Source organism: Amphiura filiformis, chromosome 17 (assembly GCF_039555335.1).
Source record: "Amphiura filiformis chromosome 17, Afil_fr2py, whole genome shotgun sequence".
NCBI classification, from domain to species: domain Eukaryota; kingdom Metazoa; phylum Echinodermata; class Ophiuroidea; order Amphilepidida; family Amphiuridae; genus Amphiura; species Amphiura filiformis.
The window spans coordinates 27,645,736-27,662,709 of record NC_092644.1 but is presented as its reverse complement, the minus strand read 5'-3'; the positions used below and the strand labels follow the sequence as shown (position 1 = coordinate 27,662,709).

General features: G+C 36.7%; 1 protein-coding gene across 1 annotated transcript in view; it reads right to left on the bottom strand.

The window, feature by feature from the left end:
• Positions 1-16,974, bottom strand: part of LOC140137557 (potassium voltage-gated channel subfamily KQT member 1-like) — a 476,223-nt gene that overhangs the window by 26,376 nt on the left and 432,873 nt on the right. The window contains exons 9-12 of the mRNA XM_072159271.1: positions 16,195-16,513; positions 15,576-15,606; positions 15,449-15,535; positions 2,073-2,148 (exon numbers count right to left, since the gene is read on the bottom strand). Of these exons, the coding sequence (XP_072015372.1) occupies positions 2,073-2,148; positions 15,449-15,535; positions 15,576-15,606; positions 16,195-16,513 (513 nt within the window). The remainder of the gene's footprint in view (positions 1-2,072; positions 2,149-15,448; positions 15,536-15,575; positions 15,607-16,194; positions 16,514-16,974) is intronic.

Sequence of the window (16,974 nt, the reverse complement as noted above, 5' to 3'; positions counted from 1 at the left end):
ATAAGAACACGACCAGGGTTCCCACACCTTGAATCCTAAAAGGACTTTCAAGGTCCAAAAGGATGATTTTCAAGGACTTACCACAACACAAATATCATGATGCGGCTCTCCATGCGGCACTCCCCAAATTTTGTCAAAATTATTCTTTTATATAAAATTCCAATTTTCAAGGACATTGTGCAAATTTCTAGGACTTTCAAGGCCTTGAAAAGGTGTTTTCAAATTCAAGGACTTTCAAGGACGTGGGAACCCTGCACTACACTAACCTTCCTCCTTTTTCGAGATTTGGGAGTGAGAGGGACTTTATTATTATTTTGCGATTTCCCAATCCTACACTCTGCTTCCTATACATTATTACATATTTTCCCTTAGTGAATTTCCCAGTTGGAATGGTACGATCGCAAAATTCACGAAAATAAAATTCGCACAAAAAAATTAACATTTATAAAATATTGTAAAACCTCTTGAGTACAACCATTTTGAAGTTCACCGCATCCAATTTCCATGATTTTTGTTTTTACTTTGAACAAGATAATCTCCCCAGAATAAGGTAGGGGCATATTTAGAGCAATGAATTCTATGTAATGGAACCAGGGACTTGTGGTTCACACAGATGGCCTACATGCCAGGTATAGAATATCTTGACTGCTCAGTGCCAAAAGTGGGTAAGTGCAATAGCTGCCATGTGTAGATGAGTACAATATACTGTGTGTAAATTGCCAAATGTTCACAGGGCAGCTATTGCACTTATCCACTTCTGGCACTGAGTATCTATGATACAATGAAGTATATTTGAGCTCGGTACCGCCTGACTTATTATGCAGAACACAAGTAGATATGAGATGGGATGGGTTATTGCATACAACTTTGAAATATCAACTTGGAGACAAATGTATAAATTTCTACAAATGGTATTGCGATAAATACAAAATTTGTAGGATGAACCGTGTGCCTTGGACCTCCCTGCAATAGCCAACTTTGAAAAATATGTGATATCTTGGAAAAAATTTTTAAACAAAAATGAAAAGATTAAATTGTGACTCGAACCAGCAAACTAGGGATTATGTGACTAATTCGCTGGCGTAGTGCACGTTAGAATATGACAGTTGCTAGGTCAACTGGCTCATGCTTTCTTTGTTACGAACCACTGATCAAAATGATCACAACACAAAGCCTATGGCATATCATAATTCGGAACAGGTGTATGATCCCAGGCTTGAACCAGTAACCAATGGTTACTAACATGCACTACGGCAGCGGATACCTACAAGCAATCTGAGCTAGTAGGAGGTCAGTTCTTCCTTCCAAAGTAAATTTTCTAATTCTATTGTGCTGTGAAGTGATAAACAATCACACTGATTGGGTGATCAATAGTCATGACAACAAGACAGTTGACCCATTGGTCATCTGCGTGTAAAAGAGAGAGGAGACCTCACCTCTTCTATGCAATCAATTTTTAAAAAATTACTTTAATATTTAAATCATTACATTTACAGAATAAAGCCCGACATGATAATAACACATAGCACTGTACAATGTGCTCCATTTTCTTATGGTCCCGTATCATAATTTGAGGCCAAATATATGACATTCTTCCCCTTTGTGAATACCAGCTAGTGTCAATCTGCATATTTAAACAGAGCACTCTTGTGTTTTTACCCAGTATTACCTGGTAACCCACAATCCGATTCATCAACAACTAGCATGTTTCTACTGATGCTTAAAAATATATGGGTTGTGTGTGTACGGAGGTCCTGACCCCTAATCTGCTTTTAAGGTCACGGTGGGATACATACAAATGTATATTAAAGAAGTGCAACACCCAGCAACCATCAAACTGCCCTGTTTCCAGAAGTCCTTACCCCCAAATGTACATAAAAGAAGTGCAACTCCCAGCAACTGTCAAACCGCCCTTTCGTCAAACCGTATCAAACATCTCTGCAGGTGTTTGACAGTTGTAGGGTGTCCACACCGCATCACTCTGAACCGATTTGTTTCTACTGATAACACTAAACCGCATTACCCGCCAATCTTTCCCCAGTAGAAACACACAGAATTATTGATACACTCACCTGGAATTTTCTCCTTGCTACAAAGTACTGTATTTTACGTATTGCACGTATTGCATTTTTATGAACATCTGTTAAGCTACAGTAGGATAAAAAAGCAAGAAATGGGAGAAAAAAGATGCAAAGAAACAAAGTAATGTTAATTGGTGATAATTATGTTGAATAACACTAAAGGCAACCAGGACATGGCGTTAATTCAACCTTTAACCTATTTTGTCCTACCTGGCAAACTGAAACACACAAAGACACTAACCCTTGATCCTGTTTTCATTACTGTTGATAAGTCAACTTCAAATATTTAGGCAAAAAAGTGATATTTTCTCTTTAAATCACACTTTTTTTGCAGTAAAAAATATAAATAAAGGTAGCTGCCTTGTTCTTTACACCTAAGGCTCCTTGGCTAATGGACTAAGTTGTGTAATATTTTAAACAAGAATTACTCGGTTTATATGGCATTGTATTACCATTTTAACAGTGCAGTATTTGAAATATCCTGATTGGCAATTCTTAAGTCCAATTTCTCGAAGCTTGGCTAGTGGTCAGGCTTCCTATGCCAGCAGGCTAGCCCTACCAATGTGGATCCATTTTATTGATTTATCTTTGTAGGTGATGTATGATACGCTTATGATATGAAACTGAAAAGCACTGGTATATAGGACTAATTGGGCTTAAGCCTGATGACTATCACTAGCCATGCTTCGAGAAGCTGGCCCTTTTTAGTGTTTCCGCACCTTCTAACACTTCCACACCTGGTACTCTCTCTTATCAAGGTTTCCATTAGCTAATAATTTGATTTCAGGTAATGGTAGATAACATCATACATATCTTAATTTGATTGAATAATAGAATATAACCGGATTTGGTCAAAAGGCCAAGTATGACGTACTCCAAAATGCATCCACTGAAATCTGAATGTCAATTATATAAAGGACACTGAATCACCTATGAATGCATTTAGGTACAAAAACTGATATGCCACAACATAAGGCCAATAAAAAAGTGTTTGTTTGCCCTTCGCGACCCTGAGATGAATATTCGTCTCAGTCACGACGACCAAAACACACAAATCTTGAGTCGCTTTTTTTTTCAAAAACTCATAAAATTTCATAATTTGTACATGTATTCTCTCCCAAAAGAGTAGTAATAATTTCTACGAAATATTTTGAGTGTACAAGCAACTTAAAATACAATCAAATCACCACATCAGGTACTCAATAGCTTTAGTTTCACTTTCCATTATGTGAAATGGTGGAAGTGCCCATGAAAAATAAAATCAACCTACCGACCCTCCAAATTTTTATCTCTTAAGGGCAAACAAACAAATTTTTTTAACTGGCCTAAGATAAATGCTTGCGCTTTCAATGATGTTATAGCACTCTACCACTGGACTGAGCCAATTTTGGTTCATAACGACAGCAAAAAAAGAGAAAAAAACATTTCTTTGGGAAAATGTTGCCATCCACAGATGTACTATTCTTTGGTTCACCTCACGTTTGGTAGTGGTATCAATTCTGTTTTGCGGTTGCACTGCAAGCTTGTATGCGTGCGTACGTGTTTGCCGACAAACGAGGACACACACTAGATTTTTCACCCTAAACTGTGGACCTACTTCCAACCGAGGACTGTCCTCGGTCTCAAACTGCTGCAAAAGACCTCAAATGCATGCTAGATGCTTTAAACGCTATTTGCCTGAAACCGAGGACCACACGTGTAAAAACTACCGTCCGCAGGGTGATGGCTAAAATTCCTTTCAGATTATACACACAAAAATCCGCCATTTTAGTCCACGGTTAGGCGATAAAAACATATCATACACACGTCCTCGGTTAGATAGCAAAACACAATGTCCACGTTTGGAGGCAAACACAGACAGGGGTGCGTGTGCGCTCTGCACAATTAACTTTATGCACGCAATTCGATACTGCGACAAGCAAAATATGCACCTGTGTCAATTCCAAACCTACTCATTTTACTCAAAAACTGGAGCTGTATAATTAATTTATTATGGTATACAGCCATCTTACTAGGGGTTTATTCTTAGTGAAATCTGCAAACGGACAAGACCTCTTAGATTTATCTTTTTCCCTCTAAATTACAAAGAATACTGCCGCAGTCGGGCAAAGAATTCCAATTCCTTATCATGTGACCTTACATCAACTCTTTGAAGGTATTGACTCTTTGCACGAATCCATCATTTTGTTCCCAAAATCAGGTTCTCTCTGCAAATGCATGCGCTAAAAGTGTGTTTTTATTTTTCACACTTTTCTGGCAATACGTCAGAAGGCTTTTGCAAAGTGTACACTGTAATTAAGTATGTGTACGAAATGCGTACACACACTCAACACACATTTTGGGGTAAGAACCTCATTGTGAGATGACCGTGCAAAGTGTCAATAAGATTCATGAGTTATTTCTCTCACAAAAAGTTTTGAGCAGGGAAAAAGCTGGAGAACCCTTTGATCCACGTAATAGTTGCAATAATAGATAAAGCACAATAAAACAGCATTTACGTTAAAAGTACATAAAAATTAGTTCAACATAACACCAAGATTAGGGTAAGATAAAAAACGTTATTAATAATTAAAGGTAGTAACTCTCTGGCAAGCTTGATTGACATGTATTTGAGTTTAAAACAAATAGTTGGCAAAATTGTAATCAACATATGTCACAAAATCAAAGCCAGAGTTGATAATGATTTTACAATACTCTACTTAGTCTCCTCAGCCGCCAGCCAATCAAAAATGGCTTATTTGTTGTCGTCGGCAGACTGCTTGTGTGGAGTGAACGGAACGAATCAAACTGGCTGTGATGGATACTATACTTTATTGTTATCTGCAGTGAATCAGGTGTTTTTAAAATAATTGGTCGTAATGTTTCTTGTAGATCTAGTACAAATGCTATTTAGTTTCAAATATATCCCATGATATAGAATTGCAGATTCATACGTAGTGGTAATAAAATGAAAGTAAATTAAATTAAACTTCAACACTACTTGTTTATTTTCGCTTACCGGGAGTGCTTTCGAGGAACTTCCTCGTCGTCAGCCGATGTTGATGGCTCTGATGTATTTCTTGGGAACTTCTGTGACGTCATCCAGTGTGATATCACATGAACAGGTTGGTCTCTAGCCGTTTCCAAGAAATACATCAGAGCCAACAACATCGGCTGACGACAGGAAGTTCTCTAAAGCGCTCCCGTAAGCTTAAAATAAACAAGTAGTGTTGAAGTTTAATTTAATTTACTTTTATATCCCATGATGTTTTTTTAACATTAATAATGATTGTTTCAACACAGTAAACGCCATTGAAGTTGTGGAAAAGTTGATATCAATTTGGATGAATATCCCAGGGAATATCTAATAATATGTGACCTGGTACAGCGAAATGAGCGTAAAGTCGCAAGTTGGTAGTTTCGCGACATCCTGGCTGCTGTGTTGATGTTCTTTGTTTGCCAAGCACATGTACAAGCCTAGAGAATGTCCTTTGTGAATGGCCCATTATGCCCCCATTCACAAAGGTCATACAGACATACTATTGGCTTAAACAGGTGCGTGTGAAACAAAGAACACCAACGCAGCAGTCAGGACGTATCAAAACAACAAACTTGCGACTTAAAGCTCTTTTCGTGGTATAGCAGGTCCTGAGCTTTAGGCTTTCCATACCCCCAGCATCCCTCACCTTGAGCCCCTTCTTAGTATGTGGGTTTTTTGTTGCTCTTCACCCATTGCACGGTTCCGCCATATGTGAGGAGAGCCTCGATTTGGTAGCATGCATGAATGGGAATTGAACCAGTCATATAACATTGCGTAAAGTTACGTAATTCTTCCTTTCATGTCTGTTGCCAGTTCGAGGCTCTCCACGCATATGGTGGAACCGTGCAATAGGCGAATATATCGATGACTAGCATGTGATTTAAATAGACCCTACCAAGTGCCTGGATAAGATGAAGTCATTTTTGTTTCATTTGAAATAAAAGTTGATTTGATAGAAAATATATCGCAATATTTTCCCATATTGATTCAATCACACAATATTTGTAATGCAAATAAGTTCCTACATCTTTACACTTATTCATGTGTTTTCAGAATCAATTGAAGAATTGTTGTTGTTGCATGCTATTTGTTAATAATGAGTGAATCATTTCCTGATTTAAAAAAAACAACTCTTGCTCTGTATCAGATTAAAAGAAAGTTGAACAGGCAACCTAGTTTCATTCACAAGAAATGCTAGCATAAACCTAATATATTATTTAAAAACAATAATAAAATCTACATTTTTGCAGACAGTCTCAGGTCGTTGAACAGCGATCGCTAGTGTTGCTCTAAATGTTGGCATTGTTTAGCTTTCATTAACAAGATATTGAAATTGAACAACTAGATAATCTATGATTAAGCATTCACTTTCAGATTTCAAAAGTTTAAAGGGAACTTAAAAACACATTCTTTAAGTGGCAGTTTAGGGTTATTATCTATTTACTGGATACACCCGCCAGTTCCACTTGAGAGATAGTTGTGTTAGGTTTCACCCCACACTACAAATATTACTGTATCCAAATGCTTGTTAAATTACTCGCGCATGCTCCAGCCGCTTGACCAATCACAGTCGACTCATCGAGTTTCTGCCGATGTTTGCGAATGACCAGCCGAACTTTTAATCTTCGTGTGTTCGCACGGGATTTTAGAAAGGTCTTTGAGGGTTGAATAATGTTTTGAATCTGACACCTTTCTACTCCCATTTAGACAAAATGGCAATCTACACGAAGTTTTTTAAACCTTGAAAATCGGTGAAGAGATAAGGAAAATAATGACATTTTTCAGGGCACATGTTTTTGATCAACGGAATTTTTAGGCAAGTTGACAATTCTGAAACATGTTGATGTATAAATTTCAGCGCAAGATTCACAATTTCTTGGATTTTTTCGATGAATACTTTGATTTTTTGCATCATCGGAAAACTACACAGTATAACACTGTGCTAGTTTTAACGTGTTACATTTTCGATTTTTGTGTTACATTTAGGCCAAAGTTGGACCAAATTTAAGTAATATTTCGGATTTTCCCGTTTCTACTGCACGGAATATCATAAGGCCGAATAAAAATAAAACATGTTTCTCGTCCCCTTCCGCTTCCTTTTTTGAGGCCGCTTCAAATTTATTTTCAGTTTTTTTAAATTCAGTCAAAACTTTTGAAGAAAGATGTCTTGGAAGTTGAGATGTTTTCTATAGCCTTGCTAATATGCAAGAAACAATTCTGGATCACTAGTGGGGGCGTACCTACCAGAACAATAAAATAAAAAAGGGCCTCAAGCCCCTCTTTCTCCTTTTTTAAACCCGGACGAGAAACATGTTTTTATTTTTACTCGGACAAATCATCCTCCAGCCACGCTCCAGATAATATGCAAATGCATGGAGTACAATACCAATCACCTGTTTAACTGGTATTGATCAAAGTAATTCTTTGTACTCCATGCATTAGCATATCTTATGGAGCGTGTCTGGAGGATGATTTGATTCACGGCAGGAAGTGCAGGGCAGCATGAGTGAACACGGGTCACTGACTTAGCATAAAGGTCACACAAACCAGCTTCCGCGCCAGCGTGGTAACCTCACAGTGAAAAGTTTGACCTTACAAAGCTGTCGAGTATTTAGATACAGCAGTATAGTGTGTAAGTTCGTAGTGCCCCATCAACATTGTGTGTGCTGATCCCTCAACACCCCTCTCACTCACATGGAGCTGGTGGGTGTATGAAATAAATAGATGATAGTTGAATGTTAGCGGTTTTGGATTTAGATGCACATGCTAAGGTAGTTGTATGTTTAGTCTCATCCAAAAACCATATTAAATGAATCATTCTAGCTATGTTAATAATAAAGCATCTCATCATCATACATGAAATCGTTAGTATCAAACTTGTGCAGATGAAGAACAAACAATGAGAGTAAAATGAGTTAATTGTATTTATATAGTCTGTCTTGTCTCAAGTTGAGAATAATCCCATGTTGGATGTTTGTAGTGGCAGATTCCAGCGGGGTTTATACACATACAAGTGCGATTTGTCCATATACGCTGGCGACGCAACCACGTAAATGTATTGATTCAAATCTGCCACTGCAAAAATCCAACATGTCGTTACTCTCAACTTAAGATGAGACAGACTATAGTTCATATAGGTTAGTCGTAAATGAATTCACATAATTTATTAATGACTTCAAACAACAAGAGTAAAATTGAATTAAATGAAGGGGCACTTTTGCACTTTTTACCATGTTAAATATCAAAAATAATGTTGGCAACAACTTTGTACTTCAGGAGAAATTAACTGTTAAGGACATATCATGCTAGGCAATAGCTAAGAGCGTAGCGTTTTTTTGTGACGTAACTTTTGTTGCTTATTGGAAAATTGCCAACAACTGATCGATATGTCCCTAGCATCAAATCGTAACCAGTTGACTTTAAGTAACTTTGTCGCCACGTTGCTACCAGTGGCATAACGCTGGTAGTGACTGTGAAAACGCTACCAGTGTTTGATCACTTGCGATTTTTGACGCTGCCATTTTTTTAATTGCACGCTTCGATTGCTAGTATGATATGCTCTTAAGGTTCGAGAAGCAGGAGGTTTCCTTAATGAATTCTGTTGGTCCATTCAAAAATTACAAGAGTCAATCAATTATGATAAAACGTATGATGAAAAAAAAAAATCATTAACCTATAAATGCTGCAATTGTAGATATTCATCCTTATTTTTAAATCAGGATAAATTAAGAATGAATTCCCTTTCATCTGCCAACATACATAAGTTAAAGGAAAAAGTGTGAGCAAAAACTTGACATGGTCACTAATTTCCAGGCATTATGTGACTAACCTCCATAAAGGGCTGTAATGTCAGCCGAAATAGTTTTGAGATATACATACAGGGTGTCCCTGAAAGAACTGTATCGTCATAAACTTAATTGTTTGGGTATTTTAACGCCACAGTTAAACATAACTAAATAACTGGCGTGGTAGAGGAAAAAAATCAGCTATCATATACTTTTTGAATTTGGACAATTGACCACACCGTTCTTAAAATATAAGAATTTTATGAAACTCCCTCATTTTCAAACCTTTCCACGGATTCAAATATCAACCAATGATCTGTATTCGGAGTGCTAATCACTGCGCAACATCAGCGCATGAGACCTCGTTGATAGATATTTGACTCCGTGGAATGCATGGAAAATGAGGTAGTTTTGTAAAATTCTTTTATTTCAAAAATTGAGCAGTCTATTGTCAAAATTCAAAAAGTATGTGATAGCTGATATATTCCTCAACCACATCAGTTATTTACTTATGTATGGTTTATGCCTTAAAATACTCAGAAAATTAAGTTCCAGACGATACAACTCTTTCAGGGACACCCTGTACAATATATCATTGTAATGCTTATTTTGAGGATAATTTGCCTGTCTGATATATCTCAAAAAGTGCCAATGCTGACTTATAGGCCTACAGCTCATCTGTGTTGGACGGTCACATAATATATGCACCTGATGTGATAAAAACATAATAAATCAATCTTAATGAAGATTATGTTTTTTAACGGCTTGAAAGGATGCAGGAGATCACAACATTGCCCGTTATGCAATGCAAAAATTTCTCTCAGAAAACTTTGAAATCATGGCCTGAGTCAATTAATACCTGCTCACATTTATCTCACACCAAGTGTGACCATTTTGTGATATAAATTCTGATATCAACTTTATTTAAAAAGTTTTAAAAAAAATCCACATCCAGATTTTATTTCTGAGTTAACAAGAACAGAATAAAAGACATTAATACGTAAATTTATTAATATTATTACAACTTGTAGAACATCGAAACACCCAAGTAGATAAAGGGAAACAAACAATAAAATATCCACCAAACAATGGTATGATATAACTAGAATTAAAATGAATCTAGTGAATTAAAAGAAGAAAAATAAATCCATCACCACGTTTTCTTACACACACTCCCAAACTGGGCCTGTTACCTGTCTTTTATTGTTTTTTCATATGTGTCTCCATTATTTGACGTGCTATATAAGGGAGGAGTAAAACAAAAGTACCGCAATATATATCAGAAAAAAAATCATAACAAAAGTATCTTAGGACTTGATGAATTGAAGGAGCAGGAAAATTGATGACACAAAATGCCATAGAAACACTTGAGTGGAGAAAACATTGAATGGTAACACAAACAAACAAAAAATAAACTTGGTTGACTCTTGTTTTGCCTGTTAACAATAAAAACAATTCTTTATATAATAATATGTTATTTTTGTTGATTTTTGATAATCATACTAAATGGACTACACCCTTAAGGGGTGCTTTTTTCCAACAACAGTTACATAAATCATATTACTGTTCAACATATGTTCCCAGCTCCAACAAAACCCGGAACAAGTCGCCAGACATGTTTTTGAGTTATAGGCCTTCAAAGATGATATTCCCATAAAAAAACATCAAATTTTGGTATTTTTAATTTCATGGTATTTGATTGTGGAACTAAGTGAACTTTCAAATCATTGAAAGAACTTATTAAAAAGAGGTTTATCAAATCAATAAATAAAGTTGAACTATGATAATTCCTATTCAAACCTGTGTAAGGCTGGAATCTAATTGGCCCATTACTGAGAATAGCAATTTGGCAAAAATATTATGGTGTCATTTACAAACTAATCCATATCTTGAAAAGTATTGTTGCTATTTACATAATTTTTGTACAATTTTAAAGCTTATTGTCTCGTGCTTACATTTTCATTCAAATCATGAAATGTCAAAAAATGTGACTTGTTCCTGGTTTTGTCAGAGCGGTCACATGACATCATTTTGTTGTAATACTGCTTACAGGATACCCGGGGGGGTACTCAGTACAAATGACATGCCGGGACGTGCCGCAAATATGGGTAGCATTTTCAGCCTCTAGGTATATCAATGACCCCATTTTCAAAGCCTATTTTGGTATATGAATGGGTCCTTTTTTTCAAAGTTTTCTCAATTTTTTCGGAAAATAGCCCAATTTTTCCTTAATCTAGCAAAATTTTGGGAAAATTTGTAAAAACTAAGACAATTTGGGTTAAATTCGGCCGAAAATTTTGAGTTTTGGTATATCAATGGGTCCAAATTTCTTGAAAAATTGGTATATTTATGGGTCCACTTTCAAATTCTCAGCAGCACGTCCCTACCAAAACCAAACTTGAGTACCCCCCCCCCGGGACAGGATATCATCCCCAGTATTGGAACACAGTCGCTTGTCTAAATAACAATGTCCAGTCCAGCCATTCTTCCATCACACACGAAAAATATGTGCAAAAACTTATTTGGTACAACATGTTCAAAATGTTGCTTGTTCAATTTCTTACCCTACCATGCGAGTGTGCAAATGATTAATAAGTATCAATTTAGTAAATAAACAAAAGTCATTTCATACATTTTATCATGCCTATTTATATATTAGAGAAACATCAATTAGATCAAATCATGCCTGCTGTTCCGTAACAAGAATAAATTTGGTGAGAGGGGGCGGAAAATATTTAATTTTGTGGGGTGCGATGGTCTACTCGTAAAAAAATATCAGACTAAGAAATACAGCACTATTTGTGTTTTGCAAGATCAGATAACGACATGCTGTTCCAGTTGAAATCCATACACCCCCTATGGAAGACATGACCTTAATCTTCCACACAGGGAGTGTAAATTTCAAATGGAGTCACCCATTCAGGTAGCCCCATTTGAAATTCACACTCCCTGTGTGGGAGATTAAGGTCATGTCTTCCATAGGGGGTGTATGAATTACAACTGGAACAGCCCAACTTGAAAAAATGTGACGCGGTTAGGTTCGCTTTGGTTGTATCACATGCATACTATCGATAGATAGATAGATATATAGATAGATAGAAAGAAGAGAAAAACGAAAGTATCAAGAAATGATTCCATGCGGTTTTTGGATCGTAAATTTGCACCGAACATTCAGTACCTACATGTCCCATCTGCAATCCTGAATTGACAGTTTTTATCCTATTTATGAAAGTCAATTAATCGGAAATATCGGAAATAGTGAGCTCTAACACCTGATCACCTCCAGGGCAATCTCCCGTAATCAAAGTCAAAATTTTCATCATTTTTCCTCCAATAATCTGACAAATGTAGCACATTTTTTAATTTCTTAACGGTTTAATCAAACACCCAAAGGTATGTGAGATTTATTCATTTCCACTTGACCTATTTTAACAGGTATGTTGATCAACTCAACTTCGAAATCTTCCATATAGGCTTTTTAGAAGGGACGACTTAATAAGTAACATGGGCAATATTAGTTAACTTACTGAGTAATTAGATCATGTTTGGAAGTTTACTATTTAGACAAACTATATGACAGTATTTTTGTAAACTTTTTCAACAAATGCAGACGGCAAGATTAAAATCGGCAGTACTGAATGTTCCGGTTATGGTCCATGCACTTTATCAACCGAAATAGGAAGACAAATTGACATTAGAAACAAAACTTGGTGCAGTATGCTTCATCAGTATAAAAGCATGTGATACCCATGTGACACAACATGTGATAATCACAGAATACCCATGTGGCACCCATGTGATCATCATCACATGTGATATCCCATGAGGTACCCATATGATAATCATGGAGCATTCATGTGATACCCATGTGATAGTCACAGAATACACATGTGCTTATATATGCATGTGATACAGAGGTCAAAGGTCCACCCTGTTCACATTCAAACAAGACAGCACTAAACACTTGCAGAACAAAAAGGTGAGATATTTCATAGTAATATCAGTGGTATTTAAGACAACGGCGGCACTTTTAAATCGGCTAATAAAATTTCTAGTATTTACAGCATTGTTGACTGGTTATGTAGGCCTATCCCTCCGCTTTAAGCATTTCTATGATATGCAAAAAGAAACTTCCTTGTTCAGTGCACACCGGTGTGTCCAGGATCTTTTCCTGCAGGTGGGCTCAGAGGGGCTTTCAGAGTTATGCGATTTTACATGATTTTTAACAAAGTGCTGGGGCTTTAGTCCCCACAGCCCCCCTGGACACGCCACTGGTGCATGTTACGCTTGTAAAGGCTAACTTGATCCTGGGTATCGCCTGTGTCCCAGTTGTAGGAAGGAAAAAAAAACCTGACGTTTATGAAGTATGGGATTACGAGCCCAGTGTTAACCATCCCGTCCACCCGTCATATTGGATGGGTAGTTTGTTCTTGGGACAGGCAAGATTAATGTCAGATGCTAAATTCTAAAAATAATGCTTGAATAAGTTTTGTGAACTTACAAAAAGACCAGACTAATAAATCATGGCTATAGCAGTATCCCTGAATATGACCCCCCCCCCCAGAAGGTGCAGAGGTCGGTTTATTTTTTCAGGGTCAAAGCTTGAACAGGGATTTTTATTGAAAAATCCTAGCTAAGACTCTGATTACATGTGTGACATATGTGTTTGAATACAGAGAAGTTCTAAGACAGTAGATTTATTTTCGTCTAGAAAAAATATGTAACTGTACACGAATGAGAATATAAGATGGGAACTTCTATTTCTCACCATATCTCACTGTATTGCAGCATAAATAAGCTTTCTGAAAGTGAATTGATTCTAATAATCAGCAAGACCAGCTTTCTCTTAAATACCACTGATATTGTTTATAGGCCGGTGCTCATATTGCAATTAAATTTTGAAAGAAAAAAAAATGCAACAAAATACTAAATTCACTGATATCTAAGTATTGAACTAACCTTTCTGATCCGTATAAAAGGACATAGGTGGACTCTATATCAATATCACTGAAACAATGTACAATAGCATTGATTTTAATCAATATCATTGATTTTTAATCAATTTCAAGCACAAAATTCTGAATTTTAATTATTTTAGAATTTAAAAAATGTTCACCTAAAATGAATTTATTTGACAGGCTTGATATAAATCTGTTAAAATAAGTATTCTTTTTATGATTTATAAATCAAATGAAGAATTAATTTTCTGATTTGAAGATAATGGGATTTACCCTCCAACAATCCATACTTATGAGATCAGTTTCTAATGTTAAATAACATACTTATAAACAAATGTAACTGATTATTACTAAAACATTACAAACAATTTAAACATAACAACAAGAAAACTTAAAAATTGTAACAAATGAACATATTTACAAAGCAGACTACGGTATTATGTATCCTACATTTCATGTCTTAAAGAATTACATATTTCATCAACACTGAAACGAAACTAGTATTTCAAATGTGGACAAAAGTGTTGAGAACACCCAGAATAAGGTGTCTCAACTAGTCCAAAAATTAATTATGCACTTAAGAATGCAGCTAATTTCCAAAACCTGAGTGCATTTGGAGAGTTTAAATGCAAAAACAGATATATCCATTTTTTGAGATATATGAAAATATAACTGCCAAAATAAAAAGAAAATAGTGTACTAATGCATTTTCACAAATTACCTTGTAGTAGGGTGTCAATTCATAGACAGCATATAATAGGGTACTGAAGTGTGACGTCATAAAATTTTCTTTTTTGAATTTCAGCATTTTCATGACCATATTTCAGTTTAACATGATGAAAAACATCCACAGTCCAAATTTGGTGGGAATCGGATCATGAGGGCCGAGATATGGCGCATGAATACCCTATTAGCCCCATTGAAATCAGTGTAAATTGGCCTGGTTCATAACTGGAACCAGGCCAATTTATTTCATGGGGCTAATTAGGTATTCATGTGGCCATATCTCGGGCCCCCATGATCCGATTCCCACCAAATTTGGACTGTGGATGTTTTTCATCATGCCCCACCGATACATGGTAGTGAAAACGCTGAAATGCAAAAAAAGTTTTCTGTGACGTCATCACTTCGGTACTCTATAGGGCAGATGTTGGTGGCCTTAACTAAAAAAGTTTATCACTGTTGCATGATGGCAAAGATGTCCAGAAAACAAAACTTAATCATTGAAACGGAAAATAGCAGCGGAAAACTGACAATTACGGCAGACAACCAACCAAAATTTTGCAGCGCAGAACGTAATTTTTGCCAAAACAAAAAAACATACGCTACAAGATTATTCCTATTGCAGCTGCCTGCACAGGTACATCAACGCAAAGGTACCTGATAGGTACACACATAGTACCTACACAGTACCAATGCTGCTGCTACTGCACAGGACCCACCAGCAGTGGTAATGCACCAGTTACTTCCCTGGTACTGCATAGTACCAGCCAAGTACCTGTGCAGGCGGCCGCAATAGGAATCTGATAGTGTCCCCAATAATTAGCCCTAATCAGTAAAAAAAATGGAAGTATAAGAAAAAGTAGCAGCTATTGTAATAATTACCTTGTTATTGGTTCATGTACAAAGGCCACACTGCAGTTATCTGAGTCCTGCTCTTGCATATCAATAGGGGGCACTACATCGGATGATCTGTGGTTGGGTAGGCTAGGTCTGGTGGGGCATGAATTACAGCCATCGACTACGTCTTCTATTGGGATTACCTGGATGGTAGATTTATTACAATGTGGAAAGTTTTTAAAATGTCTTTCATAAAGTCCTTTTTCTCTGAGGTATATCTGCATGTACACCATCAGACTCTTATTGACCCCAACGCTGAAAGAGCTTTTTAGTGCTTGGAAAGGAAAGAAGGAAGTTTTTATTAAAGAGAGAAGATGAACAGAGAAGTTGTTTATTTCCCTTGGTGATTTGAATCCCCGACCCCTCGGGTGCCAAGCACGGGATCGTCATCAGGTAGCCACAGGTGTTTCGCTGGCCCAGCCAAGGTGATTGCGTCAACGCATCAAGTGGGATGTGTGCATGCCCACGTGGCTTCACTTTGTAAGATTTGACAATGTTAGGGTTAATATGGGCAGAGTGATGTTGACCTGTCAATGAGCTGGCAACAGCAAATTACATAGCAGCTAATCTCAGACAAGGGTGTACACTTCATTTTACTTCTCGAGTTTGGTAGCAATGACAGTGGTTTTAAGTTCCCATGCTTTGTATGCTGTGAATTCTCGCATATTCATGGAGGCTGATCGTTCATGTAATGCACACATGTGATGTGCATGTGACATCATCATACTTACCTGCAGTAGGTTCCTCCCCATAATGCACAACATCTCCGCCTGCCTTTGCATCTGGAATTGCCCCTTTTATTCCTTTAGGGGACGTCAAAGGCTTTTCATCAAGTTCTAACATAGTAGACTGTACGATGGCATCTTTTAACTTGGAATCCTTGCGTTTTAATTTAAGAAAGCTTGCTTTGTGGAATAGAGCTGGAGAGCTTCTGCCCGGAGGGTTTGTATTGGCTGGGGCTGTGTTTGGGTCCTCTATAGGCGCGAGGTATATTTTCCATGTGGCTTCTGAATTAAAAGATGGTTGTGAAGCATATAACCGCCAAGCACACTGTTAAGAATGCAAAATGAAATGCAATTGCTATGTTAGGAAAGATGACAAAGACAGATTTGGTTTACTCTATTCTGAAGTAGGAAGTGCTATGTTATACCCCAAGATTCAATAATTCGGAATGGACATATTCCCAGGCATAAGACGTAAGACAACCGAGTGTTGCTCCCAAAAAGATTAGACTCTATTATAGTAGAAATATCATTTGAATGAACACAGCTGCCATTTTTGGTCCGAAATCCCAAAATATAACGTTTTGGGCCACTTCTTTTTCAGTGCAACGTAACAAAAAAAATTCTTGGGCCAAATTTTTTTTTAATTAATTTTTAAAAACTAAATAAAAATATCTAGGAGCCGTTTTTTTCATTTTTTTCAATTTCGACCAACTTCGAGAAATTTGCACCAAAAATCATAAAAATCATAAAAAAGCCAGATTTTCAGCCCAAATTTAAAAATATTTT